Source organism: Syngnathus typhle, linkage group LG21 (assembly GCF_033458585.1).
Source record: "Syngnathus typhle isolate RoL2023-S1 ecotype Sweden linkage group LG21, RoL_Styp_1.0, whole genome shotgun sequence".
Lineage (NCBI taxonomy): Eukaryota > Metazoa > Chordata > Actinopteri > Syngnathiformes > Syngnathidae > Syngnathus > Syngnathus typhle.
Window position 1 is genome coordinate 8,861,416 of NC_083758.1, and position 12,644 is coordinate 8,874,059.

A 12,644-nucleotide genomic window follows, 5' to 3' on the forward strand; every position below is an offset into this window, starting at 1 on the left:
GAGATATTGCGTCTACTTGTACAGCCCCCGAGAACAAGCGGGACGCTTCGGAACCCGCCGCGAACTTTCAACAGCGTTTGTCTTTTTCCGAGGCGGGATGCGCCCATGTAAGATAAAGGAATGTCGGGAGGGAGCGAGGGAGTTAGCGGGCGGGCGGGCGGGCGAGCGAGCCAGCCAGCCAGCCGGAGCTGACTGGCCGGCCGTGCGCGCCCGTGCACGCCGCCGCGGGAGCTTGTTGCCATGGCTACAGCTGCCAACATCTCCGGCGGGGCCGTGGCAACCCGCCGCCCACCGTCGCTGGCGTCACTTGGCCACTCTGCCCGCCCCGCTTTCTCTGACGCCCGTCTCACCTCCGCCGTTGCTGCAAAGATTTCAGCTCCGTTTTTCCGCCTTCGTCTCATCGGACTCATTAGTGTCCTTTACGCTGCCTTACTGTACCGTGTGTGTGTGTGCGCGTGCGTGCGTGCGTGCGTGGGTGCGTGCGCGCGCCTTTGCAGTGCCGAGCAGGCCGCAATTACAGGCGCTTCAGGCCAATGCCGCCAGTGTTTGATTACAGTGATCAAGGGCCAAGTTACAGAGAATAAAAGTGTGTGTGTGTGTGCCTGAGTGTGTATTTTTGTGAACAATGAACACTTGTGACCGTGCGCGTGCGCGCGCGCGCGTGCGGGCACACATGGAGGCAATGTCCTGTGGGTAGGCTTAAGCGTCCTGTTTCCTAATTGCTGCTGATGTTTTATTGAGTGCGGTGCCCCCAACGGTGGCAAGCTCAACAGCAGCAGCAGCAGCAGCAGCAGCAGCAGCAGCAGCAGCAGCAGCAGCAGCAGCAGCAGCAGCAGCAGCATCTTCTTCTTCTTTGTCGTTTTCTCCTGCTCCTGCGCCCCAAACGTGTGGGGTGTCATCTTCCGCCAGTTGTGACGCCATTGTCGAGCTCCCAAAGTCGGCTCTCGTTTAACTGCGGGCAGATGAACGGCAAATTGTCCGATTTGAGCCCGGCCGATGGCTATCAGCCCACCACCACGGCAATGACGCGACAGGAAGACGACCCGCCCCGCCCCGCCCCGCCCCGCCCCGCCCGCCGCGTTAGCTCGTCTTCAAGGCGCCTGCTGCCTCCAAATGTTGGAATACGAATCAAATGACATCGTCTTAATATTGAAGCGTAAGTCATTGTTTTTATTTCTAGTGTATGTGGCAAAATCACCAAACCAATCAGTAAATGTCTTTTTATTGGGAGAATTTGAAAAGTCCCAAACCTCTTTTTTTCCACGAGCCAAGACAAAAGGCCAAAGGCTGCTGCCGAGCTTAGCATTAGCATCCCGCAGGCGCCCTGAAAGTTTATTGGACTTGTTCAGAATATCGAGCAAGTCTCAAAGTTGAGAGTTCCCCCGCCCGTCCCCGTCAGCTGCAGCCCACGCGCGAGCGATGCAGTCTGTCGACCGCGCGCTGACCGTCGGTGGACAAAATGGCACACTCTGAGTCGGCCAGAAAGCGAGGACTTGCATTTTGCCATTTTATCCAACTTGGAAATCAAACCTTTTGCTGGGCTTTCCGTTCATTTGGCCTGTAATGTCACTGTCGGCCACTTGATGACAGACAACACACGGTTTTCCGTGTATATATTTTCATTCTGTATCATTATTCCAATTAATATATACGTAACATGCATCTTTGGGGATGGTGATGGGGTGATATGGAAGATAACAGGCCCCGCCCCCTCCCAATGGCAGCGATGCCAAAGTGGAAATCTGCAGACGCTCGTCATGCAAATGGCGGGGGGGGGCTTTTAGGACCCTGAGGCGTGCGCCGGTCTTCCCACTTGAACCCGCCGCCGCCGCCCCCGTCGCTCCGCCTCGGCTTCCCGAGTACCCTCCAGCGCAGGTGAAGAGCACGCAGCGTCCACCTGTCCCGCCTCCCACGCCGACCCGGGTGTCGCTGACCTTTTGGAAGGCGGTTCAAGTACTTTGGAGCGTTTCACTTTGGCGAGCACTCGGCGCCGGCCGCAGCTGTGCGCATATTTCAACCATCACGTCGTGTCCGCTCCACACAAATACAATCCATCCCGCCTTGCCTTATGAGACGAAAACACAGCTTCTCTACCCGGGAAAAAAGAAATTGCAATTGGTGGTGTGTCAAATTTACAAGGCGTGTTTACGTTTGGGGCAACGCGGTTCAGCGCTGGCGACCATTTACGAGCGCCACATGTTTGGGAGGATTCCTCCGCCCTCGCGTATGGAGACGATTAGCCGCCGCAGGGGGAAGGAAGTGAGGAAACGCGAGCCGGGGCTCCGACGGCGTGGCGTCTTCCAAATGCCTTGAGCCGCAACGGCCACCCAAAGTGGCTTTTGGTCAACCGCCACGGTGTTGCGCTGAACCGCTATCGCTCCCGGATCTTCGCAACGGAGCGAGATCGACCAAATGTCTTTCCCTTCATTTGTGAGGCGGTTTGGGCCGGCAAAAAGTCCAACTGGCTTATCTGCTCAACACACCCAAGTGGTGTAAGGCCAAAAGGGGGAATTTGTTGTGCGCGGAATGGCGGATATTGACGGCTCGGTCGGAGCGGCCTTATCTGCAAGCCGGCAGCTTTTAGCATGGCCTGGGCTCCTCTCGGCTGGCCATCTCGCTTATCGTTCTCCTCGTATCTAAAAATACATCTCCTCTCAACCCCCTCAGTCTTCCTTCCGTCCTATTTTTCTGGGTCACCTGTCGGCCGAGGAGCTCCTTTGTCGCCGTGACGGCGATGGCGGCGGCTGCTTTGCTTTCTCCGCTTATTCCTAAAATCCCCCTTGAGGAAGCCCGTCGAAATACTTTTCATCCCGCACCGCCGCGCTCGCTGGCTGGACCGCGTCCGAAAAGGGCTCGTTCGTCCCGCAAATGTTTGATGGCTGATGGTTGCCGTGTCGGCTTAAGCGTCCGTTTTGTACATGGCGGCGGGTGTTTTACTTTGTCTCCGCCTGCATGGAAGACGGGCGAAACAAACAAACCAACAGATTGGAGGCGAGGGGGGGGAAAAGTCCATTGTACGTTGCCGAGTGCCGCCCAAAATAAAAGATAGGAAAGGTCCGCCTCGGAGTGCGTGGGTCCCTCCGAGGTGAAGTGGAAGCCTGCCGGCGGCTGGCGGCGGCGGCGGCGGCGGCGGCGGCGGCGGCGCTCTCGTGGCCCCATAAAGGCCCACAAGCAAATTAGCACTTCAAACAAAAGCATCAAATGAGAATAGGCTCTTCAGATGCGCTCTTGTCAGCGCCAGTGTGTTTACTCCCCGCCCCGCCCCGCACCAGCCCGGCTTGTCTTTGCCGTTTTGTTTGCTGCTGTTTTTAGCGCCAGCCCGTGATGTCCAACCACTTGAGATATATATAAAAAAAAAAAAAAAGGGGCTTGTACAATGTGTGCATCTTGTTCCTGGCTTGTTGTGCTTTTTTCCGCGGCTTCCCAAAAGAGGAAGAAAGCTGGCACTCTAACGGTCGTTATCAAATAGCGTCAAGAAGGAAACGCTCCTTTTTGTGTGCTGGCAACATGGCGCAAACGGAGGCCGTCGCTTGCAGGAGATCAAGGATGTGGGTTTTCATATTTGGACAAAAGCAGTGCTTTGGTCTTATTTTGCCCATTGAGTTGCAAATAGAAAGGCAGACGAGAGAGCCAGCTTTGATCGGCTCGGCCGGAAGGGCCGGCCGGCCGGCCTTCGGGGTGTCCGTTGCCGCCGCTCAAGTAGGCGCCGCACCTTTTCCCGCCACCTGCAATCACGCTGATTCGCCTTGTCTAATCAGCGGCGCCGGCGGGCGCCCTCATCAGACTCCTTCTTGAACCCTCCGTCGGAGCCCCCCCCTCCCTGAGTCTCAGTCGGCGTTTCCTCTTCTACCAGCGTTCCGTTGGCATGATGTTAATGGCGCTTAAAAAAAAAAAAAAAAACGCAGTGAAAGCAATAAATCATCGTCTAGACACTTGTGTTTGCTGGCGTCTTGGCCGCCCGCCCGCCTCCACAAAGCAGCGAGCAAATGAAAAGCTCTAATATGGGACATAAACATAATCATGCGCATAACGACGAGGTCGGCCCAGCTCATAACGCCGACGTGAGCGTGCGCGCGCCAGCCAGCCAGCCAGCGGACGCTTTATTGCGTTACTCATGTAAACGTTGCTCCGGTGATTAAAGCGGCGCTCGCCTTTATTGCTCGTAATTGTTTTGGGGTCGGACTGCGCTCCCAGGAACGCACGCCGCCGCGTGCGCCATCTATATTTGATGAAGCCGCTCCGCTTACCGGGCCACGGCAATATTTTTTTCGTCCGCTCCACCGTCTTTTGCTCCGGCTAATACAATGCAGGAGCGTAAAGGGTGGCGGCTACGAGAAAGAGAGACCCGGGACCCGGCCCAAAACATTTTAACCAAAGATGACACGCGGAAGGGACGACACAACGACGGAAAGCAAAGACGAGGACTGACGGGACTGAAAACGAGAGAGGGGACGAGTCCAAAACCAAAAATGACGCCGACCCAAACCACCACGTCACAATGGTCTTTCATTGGTTGTTGTGAGTTGATGAAAGCGGCCCAGAAGAATGTCTCACCATTCCGATCGCAGCGCGTCAGTCGGCCCCTTTGCCAGTTGGACCGCCCGTCGGAACGCTTCTGCCTTCCAGCGCTTTAAGAAAAGAGAGAAAAAAAAAACCAGCTCTTCCACACGTGATGTTTTGAGTGGGGCAAAAAGCGCTGCGTCATGAAATGTGTCCTCATTGACGGCTCAGGGATGCAGTCATGCCAAGCCAGCGCTGACTCTGCACTTTGGCTCCAAATGTTGTGTCGGCCGGAGCCTTCGTAGCCCCGACGCCGAGCCCCCCCCCCCCCCGTACGAAGGAAGTTTGCGCCGACGCCTCCGGGGCGTTTCTTCGTAAACATTTGGACGACCACCATTACTTTGGAGTCGGGGGAGGACCGTAGAAAGGGTGAACGAGGGGGGGGCCCAGAAGATTCCGAGAGGATGAGAAACAGATGACGTGTGACTGGGAACCGAAAACAGCTCGGCCAAGACTCGCAGCAAAAAGTCAAGAAGACCCCGACGCAGGCGGAGGCAAAACACCGACACGTGACGCAAAGCCGAGATGCTTGTCATTCAAACGTCGTGCCAAAACGCTCAAGTTGTGGCCCGAGCGTGCCTTCGCCCATACGTGTCTTTTGCCCTTAAGCCAGACACACACACACACACACACACACACACACTCTCTCAAAAGGCTGCTTCTTCTTTCTTTCCTTCCCTTGCTAGTGTGTGTCTCTGTGTGTTGTTGTTGTTGTTTTGGTGCTTTTCCTTTTCACAGCACGCACACACACACACAGAAATGTCACGGCGCCAAATCCCATTTTGACTGGCGCCAACCACGAGGGCTGCCTTCACCTCCATCTCCCCTCAGAACCGCTAGCTAGCCATGTTTCATCAAGCCGTCGTCCGGCCCCGCGGCACCTTCGCAAATGGAAGTACGCTCGCTCGCGCTAACCTTTGCACCCGTGGCGATCTGACAACATCTATTTGGTGATAGAGTGAAAGTAATAACACGCTAACACACATACAGAAAGAGTTTTTGGTGTGTGTGCGTGGCACGTGGCAGAAAATGTCAACTATTGAAGGCTCCACACACATTGATGAGGACTGTTATTACAGAGCTGGCCTTTGGGGCGGGGCCTTTGGGGCGGGGCCTTTGGGGCGGGGCCTTTGGGGCGGGGCCTTTGGGGCGGGGCCTTTGGGGCGGGGCCTTTGGGGCGGGGCCTTTGGGGGCATCCTTGCATGGCCTGCGCAGGCTTATAATTGGGTGGCGCTCAATACGACCTTTGTCTTCACCGCCCGCCGAGCACCTGAGACAAAAGGATGGAGAAAGCGTCGGCCGAGATTCTTTTGGGACTTTGCTCGTATTTGCGGCCGCCACATCCGTTGAAAGTCTTCTCGCTTGTCACGTCTTGTCACTCTGTTGCCCTTCGACATCACTCAAGGGAACCCGGAGACAAATTGTCACTGGCGCCGTCCCGCTAGCTAGCTTTGATGCTAGCAAAGTCGCGCTCGTGGGAATGAAGACAATGTCCCCCGCGCAAAACAAAAAAAACTCAACGGCGCGGCAAAACCTTGCTAGCCAGCCAGCCGGCGCTACGCCCGCCAGCGGTCGCCAACAGTCTGGGGAGCAGTGCTCCTACTCAAGCGCCCCCCTCGGCCCCTCCCCGGGGTGATGATTAGCTATCGATCATCGCCGTCGGTTGCTGGATGCTCTAATTGCGTTTTCTGGCCGAACCGACCTGCCTCGCCCATCGATCGGCAGCTAAGGAGATGTCGGGGTGCTGAAACGGGGAGGGGCCGGGCGGGCGTTGCGACGGCCGTAAATAGGCGCGTACCCATTGGAAGGCGGGCGGCGTGAGCCCACGGTTTTGCCCGGGCTTTGCCCTCGCGCCGCCTTCCTCTCTGGGCGAGCGAGTGGGCCGCACGCATTGATTTGTGAGCCTTTCGCACGCTGTCGGTCGGTCGGGAGAAGAAGTTGATTAGGAGCGGCTCTAAATTTATCCTCCACCTCTTCCTCTTGCCTCGGCTGAGTCGCCCACTCGCCCGCCCACGCCGCTCCGGTCCGTTTGAGCTGCGCTCTCTCTCTCGCGCTCTCTCGCTCGCTCGCTCTCTCTCTCCAGCGAGCGCCACTTTGACTTCCGTTCCCGCTTTTTCTTCGGGCGAGCTTCGGCGGGCTACTGGCTGCCATTTTGCCGTCTCGGGTTTGACTCTCACGGTGCGCAAAATGTCCGCCTTTCCCGTAGATGACGTCATCTATACGACGCGTGGAAAACAAATGCAATGGTCCAAAGAACAAAGACCTGATGCCTAAAGTCCAGTCTTGACAATAGAAAGCCCTGTCTTTCTGCTTCGACTTGACCTATCTTTGCAAGGCGGCCATTTTGTGTGCTGTGTGTGGGTGTTGTGCTACACAACTTCCTGTTTTCGCCGCCAATGCTAAGAAAAGCGTCCGTCCGATCGTAGAGCGGAATGCCTCGGGCGTGCTGTTCGACACGCGGCTCGGCTCGGCGCTTGCGTGGGTGGCTGGCTGGCTGGGTGGTTCTTTGGCTTGGGGCGCATTTGATGCCATCCAATGTCGTTTGTGACATAATCCGCTGCGTGCCTTTCACCGGCACGCTCAACGCACACACGAGCGAGGCGTCTAAATCCAGAAGCTGCCGTGAAGTGGGCCGGGCAGGGCCGGGCGCCGCCGAGCGCTTGCTCGGCTTTCTTACTTTGGTCGCTTCAGTCACGGCTTGCTGATGAGCGCCTCTCCCAAATGGCGGGCTGGGGCAAAGAAAAGAAAAAAAAAAAAAGATCCATTCAAATGGAATGTTTGCGTCAAAGAATCCCACGCGGTATCATCGAGCGCGCAATTAATGTGAGCGCAGGCATGCTGGCAGCAAATCAGCGCCTGTGCCTGCGTGTGCGTGCGTGCGTGCGTGAGCCAGCGAGCCAGTGAGCGAGCTAATCGATGAGCTGATGGCTGCCACTGTAATCACACTTGTGTGCGCTGTGCAGTCGATGACCCGATTTCTTCCCGCCGCTGGAAGGAATGCCTTTGTTTTTGTTGGCTGCACTGGCAAAAGTAGATGGTCACTTTTCGGCACGCTCATTGATACGTACCTTTAAGTGGAGAAAAAAACAAAACCTCTTTCTCTCTCTCTCTCTCTCTCTCTCTCTCTCTCTATTTTTTTATTTCCTTCGTCTTATTTCCCACGTGCACCCAGCGACACCTCCACCCACAGCAATGAGATTATTACGCACAAATTAACATTGTCAGCCAGCATGATTTGTGTGGTGTGTGTGGTGTGTGTGTGTGTGTGTGTGTGTGTGAAGGCGAGGGACCAAAATAGCAAGCAAGGAAGAAGAGCGAGAGGCTGTCAAGTCTATCCCTCCTCCTCCTCCTCCTCCTCCTCCTCCTCCTCCTTCTTCTTCTCCTCCTCAGCCCAGCAGATAGTGTCTATTTAAAGCTGGCAACACGGTGGCTGGCTGGCTGGCTGGCTGGCGTGGCCGTGCGGAGAACACGACGTGCCACCAAAGCGTCTCCGAGAGGCGTCTTTTGGCACCAAACGTTAGCTCGCCGTTCACCTCTAACCTGATAAGGAGAAAAGAGAAGAACATCAACAGGATGCGGTGGCGTGTCAGACAGGAAGTGGGCGCCCTTCTGCTTTTGGGAGTGCACTTCTCTTTTTCTTTCTCTCTTTACGCACACTACTTCCACTTTGACACCTGGTTGGTTGGATGGTCGTCCCCCCCCCCCCCCCGAAAAAAGTGAAAAGAGCTTCTTGAAAATTGGTGAATATCTTGACCAAGGCAGTTCATCCAAAAAAAGTCAAGCTGCACGTTGGAAGCGGCAAAGCACCTGAGCTCACCACATCCCCACCGTGTTGCCAACCCTCAATTGTTGCCATGTCCACAGGTCAGGGTGGCAGCATCGCAAGCAGTGAATGGGGGGGGGGGGGGGGGGGGGGGGGCGGGGAGTTTGAGCAAGAGAGCGAGCGCAAGAGAGCCAGGGAGTGAGGAGGAGGGGGAGGCGGGTGTGCGTGCGAGCGAGCGAGCGAGCGAGCGAGCGAGAAGGCGCGGCGCCACTTCTCATCAGGCAGCAGCGGCAGCAGCGGCAGCAGCAGCAGCAGGACGGCTCGCCTTCGCCTCGCATCTCGCGGCCGACGGACTTTAAAACGTCTTCTCCCGTGACACCTTTTTCACTTTTCTCATCGGTCTTTTGCTTCCGGCTCGTTCTTTTTTTTTTTTTTTTTTAAGCGCCGCGACCCCCCCCCGCCGCGCAGCCCTCCTCTTTACCGCTCCCCCCCCCCCCTTCCTACCTGTCATCATGGTTTCTATCATTTCTGACCTGGACCCCCTGAAGAGCTGGAACGTCTTAAGGTAGGCCCCACCCCTCCGGGGGACGCTGCGGGGAGGGCGTGAACCGAGCGGCCGCCGCAACCCGGACCGGCGTGTGAACCCGCCTCAAAGTTGAGTGTGAGAACATAAGTCGCTGTCCCACCCCCGGCCCGCTTCTCATGGAAGATATTCCCACACGCCTGACCGACCGACCGACCGACCGACAGCGGCTTTGCATTTTGACTGCTTTGCGCACAAAAGGGCTTTTCTCGCAAGTCAGCGGTTTTTCTTTTTTTTCCTCTTCTCAACACTGCTGCGCTCTCCATTTCCATGGAATGTTCTTCCCGACGGCACCCGTCTCGTGTCTCTTGTTCACAAGAATCTTCATTGAGAGAGGGAGGGAGCGAGAGTGCGTGCGTGTGCGTGTGTGTGTGTCACATGCTGTAATGTAACGCACAAAAAGCCATTCCCACTGGAACACACATTTGCCATCATCTGACCTATATCTAGCACAAACACATGCACACAGCCACAAATGCGTATGATACACACACACACACACACACACACACACACACACACACACACACTTATGTAACAATGCACACGCAGTGTAGCCAAAATGCCTTTTCTGATTGGAGTGAAGAATTTGAAGACCGAGCTGTTTCTCGTTTTTCCTGACAAGTGCTCGTCTCGTATTTGTCATCGACGCCAGCCCTCATTTTGAGCGAGCGTTAGGCAAGGGAAGGGGAGGGGGCGTGTTGGGTGGGGGGGGGTATCGTGCGTGTGCGTGCGCGGCCCAACGCGCACGCTTGATGTTGCCGCTCCTCTTCAGAAACGAGCGTGTTGTTAAAAAGCAGCCATGCACGCATGCCATGCAAGTGCTGGCCACGCACACAGAAGAAAATGAAACGTGTTCAACTTTCCAAGCGTCACCTTTTGCACAAGTAAAGTAAGTGCCACGTAAGGCGCACACGTGGTGCTGCTGGAGCAAGCGCACGCTTACAAACACAACGCTCGCACGCTAACGTTGCGCGGCCGCTGCACAGTAACGTCACGATGGGATGTCGAAGCATTTGCGTTCACGTGCGTAGTGCTACTTTCCCTTGGTTGATGCCGCTGCTGGTGGGACCTTGACCCAACACGCTGGCCGAAAGCTTCCGTCTTCTTGGTCACTTTTGTTTTCGGCGCCTTTGTCCGCCCTTCCGTTGGTTGACACGCTCGCACAGCCCGAGCGAGGGCATTGTGACAAATAATGCAACACCTGTGCATGGAGGCCGCCGCTCCGTCTCGCTGGCTTTGCACTAATCATGCCCTATGGCTGGATGTGAGTGCTGCACTTATAACGGTGCATATGGAGACCCTGTGTGTGTGTGTGTGTGTGTGTGTGTATTAGTGTGTGCGCGCGCGCGTAGGAGTGAATGCGTAGCGTTTGTTGGCTGTGGTCCGTGGCAGCAAAGTGGAGGGAAATTGTGGCGGCGTGCCCGTCTGTCCAGGTGAAGCTGGCTTGGACCCGGCCGCCATCAAGTGAAGGGCAAAGAAATGCTGACGCAACATCCCTGCCAAAAAGCCTGTTCGTTTGAATTTGGAATTTGAGTGCATTGACGCTAGCCCGGTGCTAACACCGCTATTGTCTGTCAAGGCGCGCGCCACCCACCCGCCCACCGACCGCTTTTGTGGACCGGCACCAGCTATCCCTTAAACCAAGCGAGGACAAAGGCTGAGAATGCTCCAAGGTTTTCTCCCATTTCTGACTCAAGTGGTCGAGAGAAAGCAAACGACGAGCAGGCAAATTCTCCGCTGCCGCCTAACGTCGGCTTGGTTGGCGTGCGCTCGTAAAATCCGAGCCGTCGCGGCAAACGGCGCGCTCGCTCGCTCGGGAAATTCCGAGACGGGAATGCGGCTCCCAGGCTGGGAGTCACATTGCGGTCACGCTAACGTAGCGCATCGGAGCGTCGACCCCTGGCCGCAATGGGCGCCCCCGGGAATGGCGCTTCATCCTCTCGGCCCATTAATTCCGTGCGCCGCTCAGAGCCTCCCCGAGCCTGCCCCCCCTTCATCCAGCCCGTTTATTCCATCACCGCGTCGCCGATCCCGGCCCTCATTTTTGCCTGTAATTGGACACGAGTCCCGCGGGAGACCGCTCGGCACGCCCCGCCGTCTCCCGAGCGTCGCCTCGCTCGATAAGCGTTTCTGGGCCGGTGCAAAAGATTCCGAGAGAGATGTGTGACACCTGTTAAGTGCTGTTAGAAAAAAGAAAAACAGCTGAGCTTGAGTGAGCTCCTTTGCAGTCAGGCAGCACTTGTCCTTAGCTGGCTTCCATCCAATCGCCACCTGACACTTGCTTCTTTTCTCCCGTCCAAATGGCACCCCAGAACGCCCCCGCGCAAGGCTAAAGTTAGCGCGGCGTAAGTTGCACTTATTTTTCCGCGGCATTCCGCAGGGCGCCCGTCATTCCCCTGTGTGAATAAAGCACGGCCTTGTGAAGGATCCTCGCAGGTGCGGCGCCCTCTTCCATTTTTCCGTCCGGCCCAGACGCCGCCTCGTAAATCAGCATTTTTAGCCGGGAACATGACCGCGGAGCGCTGCTGCGAGGCCGGCAAACGTGCTCACGCTTAACCATGCAAACTTGGAGGGAGCACTGGCCGCCGGCCCAATCACGCCAAAGTGAAAGAGCATCATCCTGACCCCATTCCCTCCTTCGGCCCTTCCCGTCCGTCTCCCTCGGTCTTTGTGTCTCCCGCCCGTTCCTCGACTTCCTGAGCCGTGCCGTCATGGTGTTTGGAGGAGGCCTTTAACGACGTTAAACGGGTTCTAAAAAAAAATCGAGCCGTGTTGCCATAGCGATGAAGGATTATTCCGGCAAGGAAAAGAAATTGGTTTGGATAAACAACTTATAACTCAACTTAAAAAAAATAAAATACAAGTGATCATCAAGTGTCATCGAATCAAAAATGTCGACGAATGTTTGTTGCAAACCTTGAACTGAAATTGGAAGTAATGTTTTCGCACTAAATTGGAATTTTCCTCGATCCGACTTAGGCTCCGGCCACGGGATGTCACGGACGCCGCCGTAGCCCTTGAGCTTATCCGTCCGCTTGCATCCACCGGCTAATCTGGAGTCACCGACCGAGACGGTCTTTGGGACTCGACGGCCGACCGCCTCCGCCGAGATAAAAAGATTAAGCCACTTGATCCCGGTGGGTGGATTAAGTGGACTCAAACGGCGGGAGGGAAGGAATTTGGGATGAAAGACTTCCAAAATGGAGGCAGGGCGGTCGGCCATCCTACGGCCTCCAGCTTCATGGGCTCCGTCCGTCAGCCTTGCTTTTTTAGCAGATGACCTTTGACTTGTAGCGCGTAGCCTTTCTCTCAACGTGGTCGTCTCCAGGCTGATGCTTTGTAGCTCCGAGTTTTGAAAGCCGCTAGCTTGCCGCCGCTCATTCAGCCATCAGGTGCATTTCACAACGTTTGGCCGACAGCTGGCGAAAGGCGAGACGGCGTGGCGAGCCGTGCCAAAGCGCTCCAAACTGCTGTTCTCTTCTCCCTCCTCCAACTCCCCCCCCCGTCTTCCTCATCTCCGTACTTAATTCAATTTTCCCGTGCCGAGGCTCACGTGGGACGGCGTCGGAATTCCGGTTTGTCACCACGGTGAAATGATTACACGGCATTGTGTTTCTGCCGCCTCCCGCTGCATTTATTACAAAGTGTCAGGGTGGATGTACATCACGGCGCCAAAATGCCTCGCCCCCTTCCTTCCTTCCTTCCTTCCTTCCCGAGCGACTTATTCCTTATGAA

At 56.1% G+C, this 12,644-nt stretch overlaps 1 protein-coding gene and 1 long non-coding RNA gene across 16 annotated transcripts in view; one reads left to right on the forward strand and one right to left on the reverse strand.

The window, feature by feature from the left end:
• Positions 1–12,644, forward strand: part of celf2 (cugbp, Elav-like family member 2) — an 81,708-nt gene that overhangs the window by 36,263 nt on the left and 32,801 nt on the right. For 6 of the 15 annotated variants that reach the window (XM_061268337.1, XM_061268339.1, XM_061268338.1 and 3 more), the window contains exon 1: positions 8,574–8,888. The exons of 2 other annotated variants lie outside the window; for them this stretch is intronic. In XM_061268337.1, coding sequence (XP_061124321.1) covers positions 8,836–8,888 — 53 coding nt within the window. In that variant the 5' untranslated portion in view covers positions 8,574–8,835. Of the gene's footprint in view, positions 1–8,572; positions 8,889–12,644 lie in introns of those variants that run through there. 7 more of the 15 variants (XM_061268344.1, XM_061268345.1, XM_061268347.1 and 4 more) reach the window with 3 other exon arrangements.
• On the reverse strand, positions 7,683–9,172 carry LOC133145172 (uncharacterized). Its single transcript, XR_009710841.1, has 2 exons — positions 8,828–9,172; positions 7,683–8,100 (listed from the first exon to the last, which is right to left on the reverse strand). It is a non-coding gene; the product is annotated as an uncharacterized LOC133145172 (long non-coding RNA).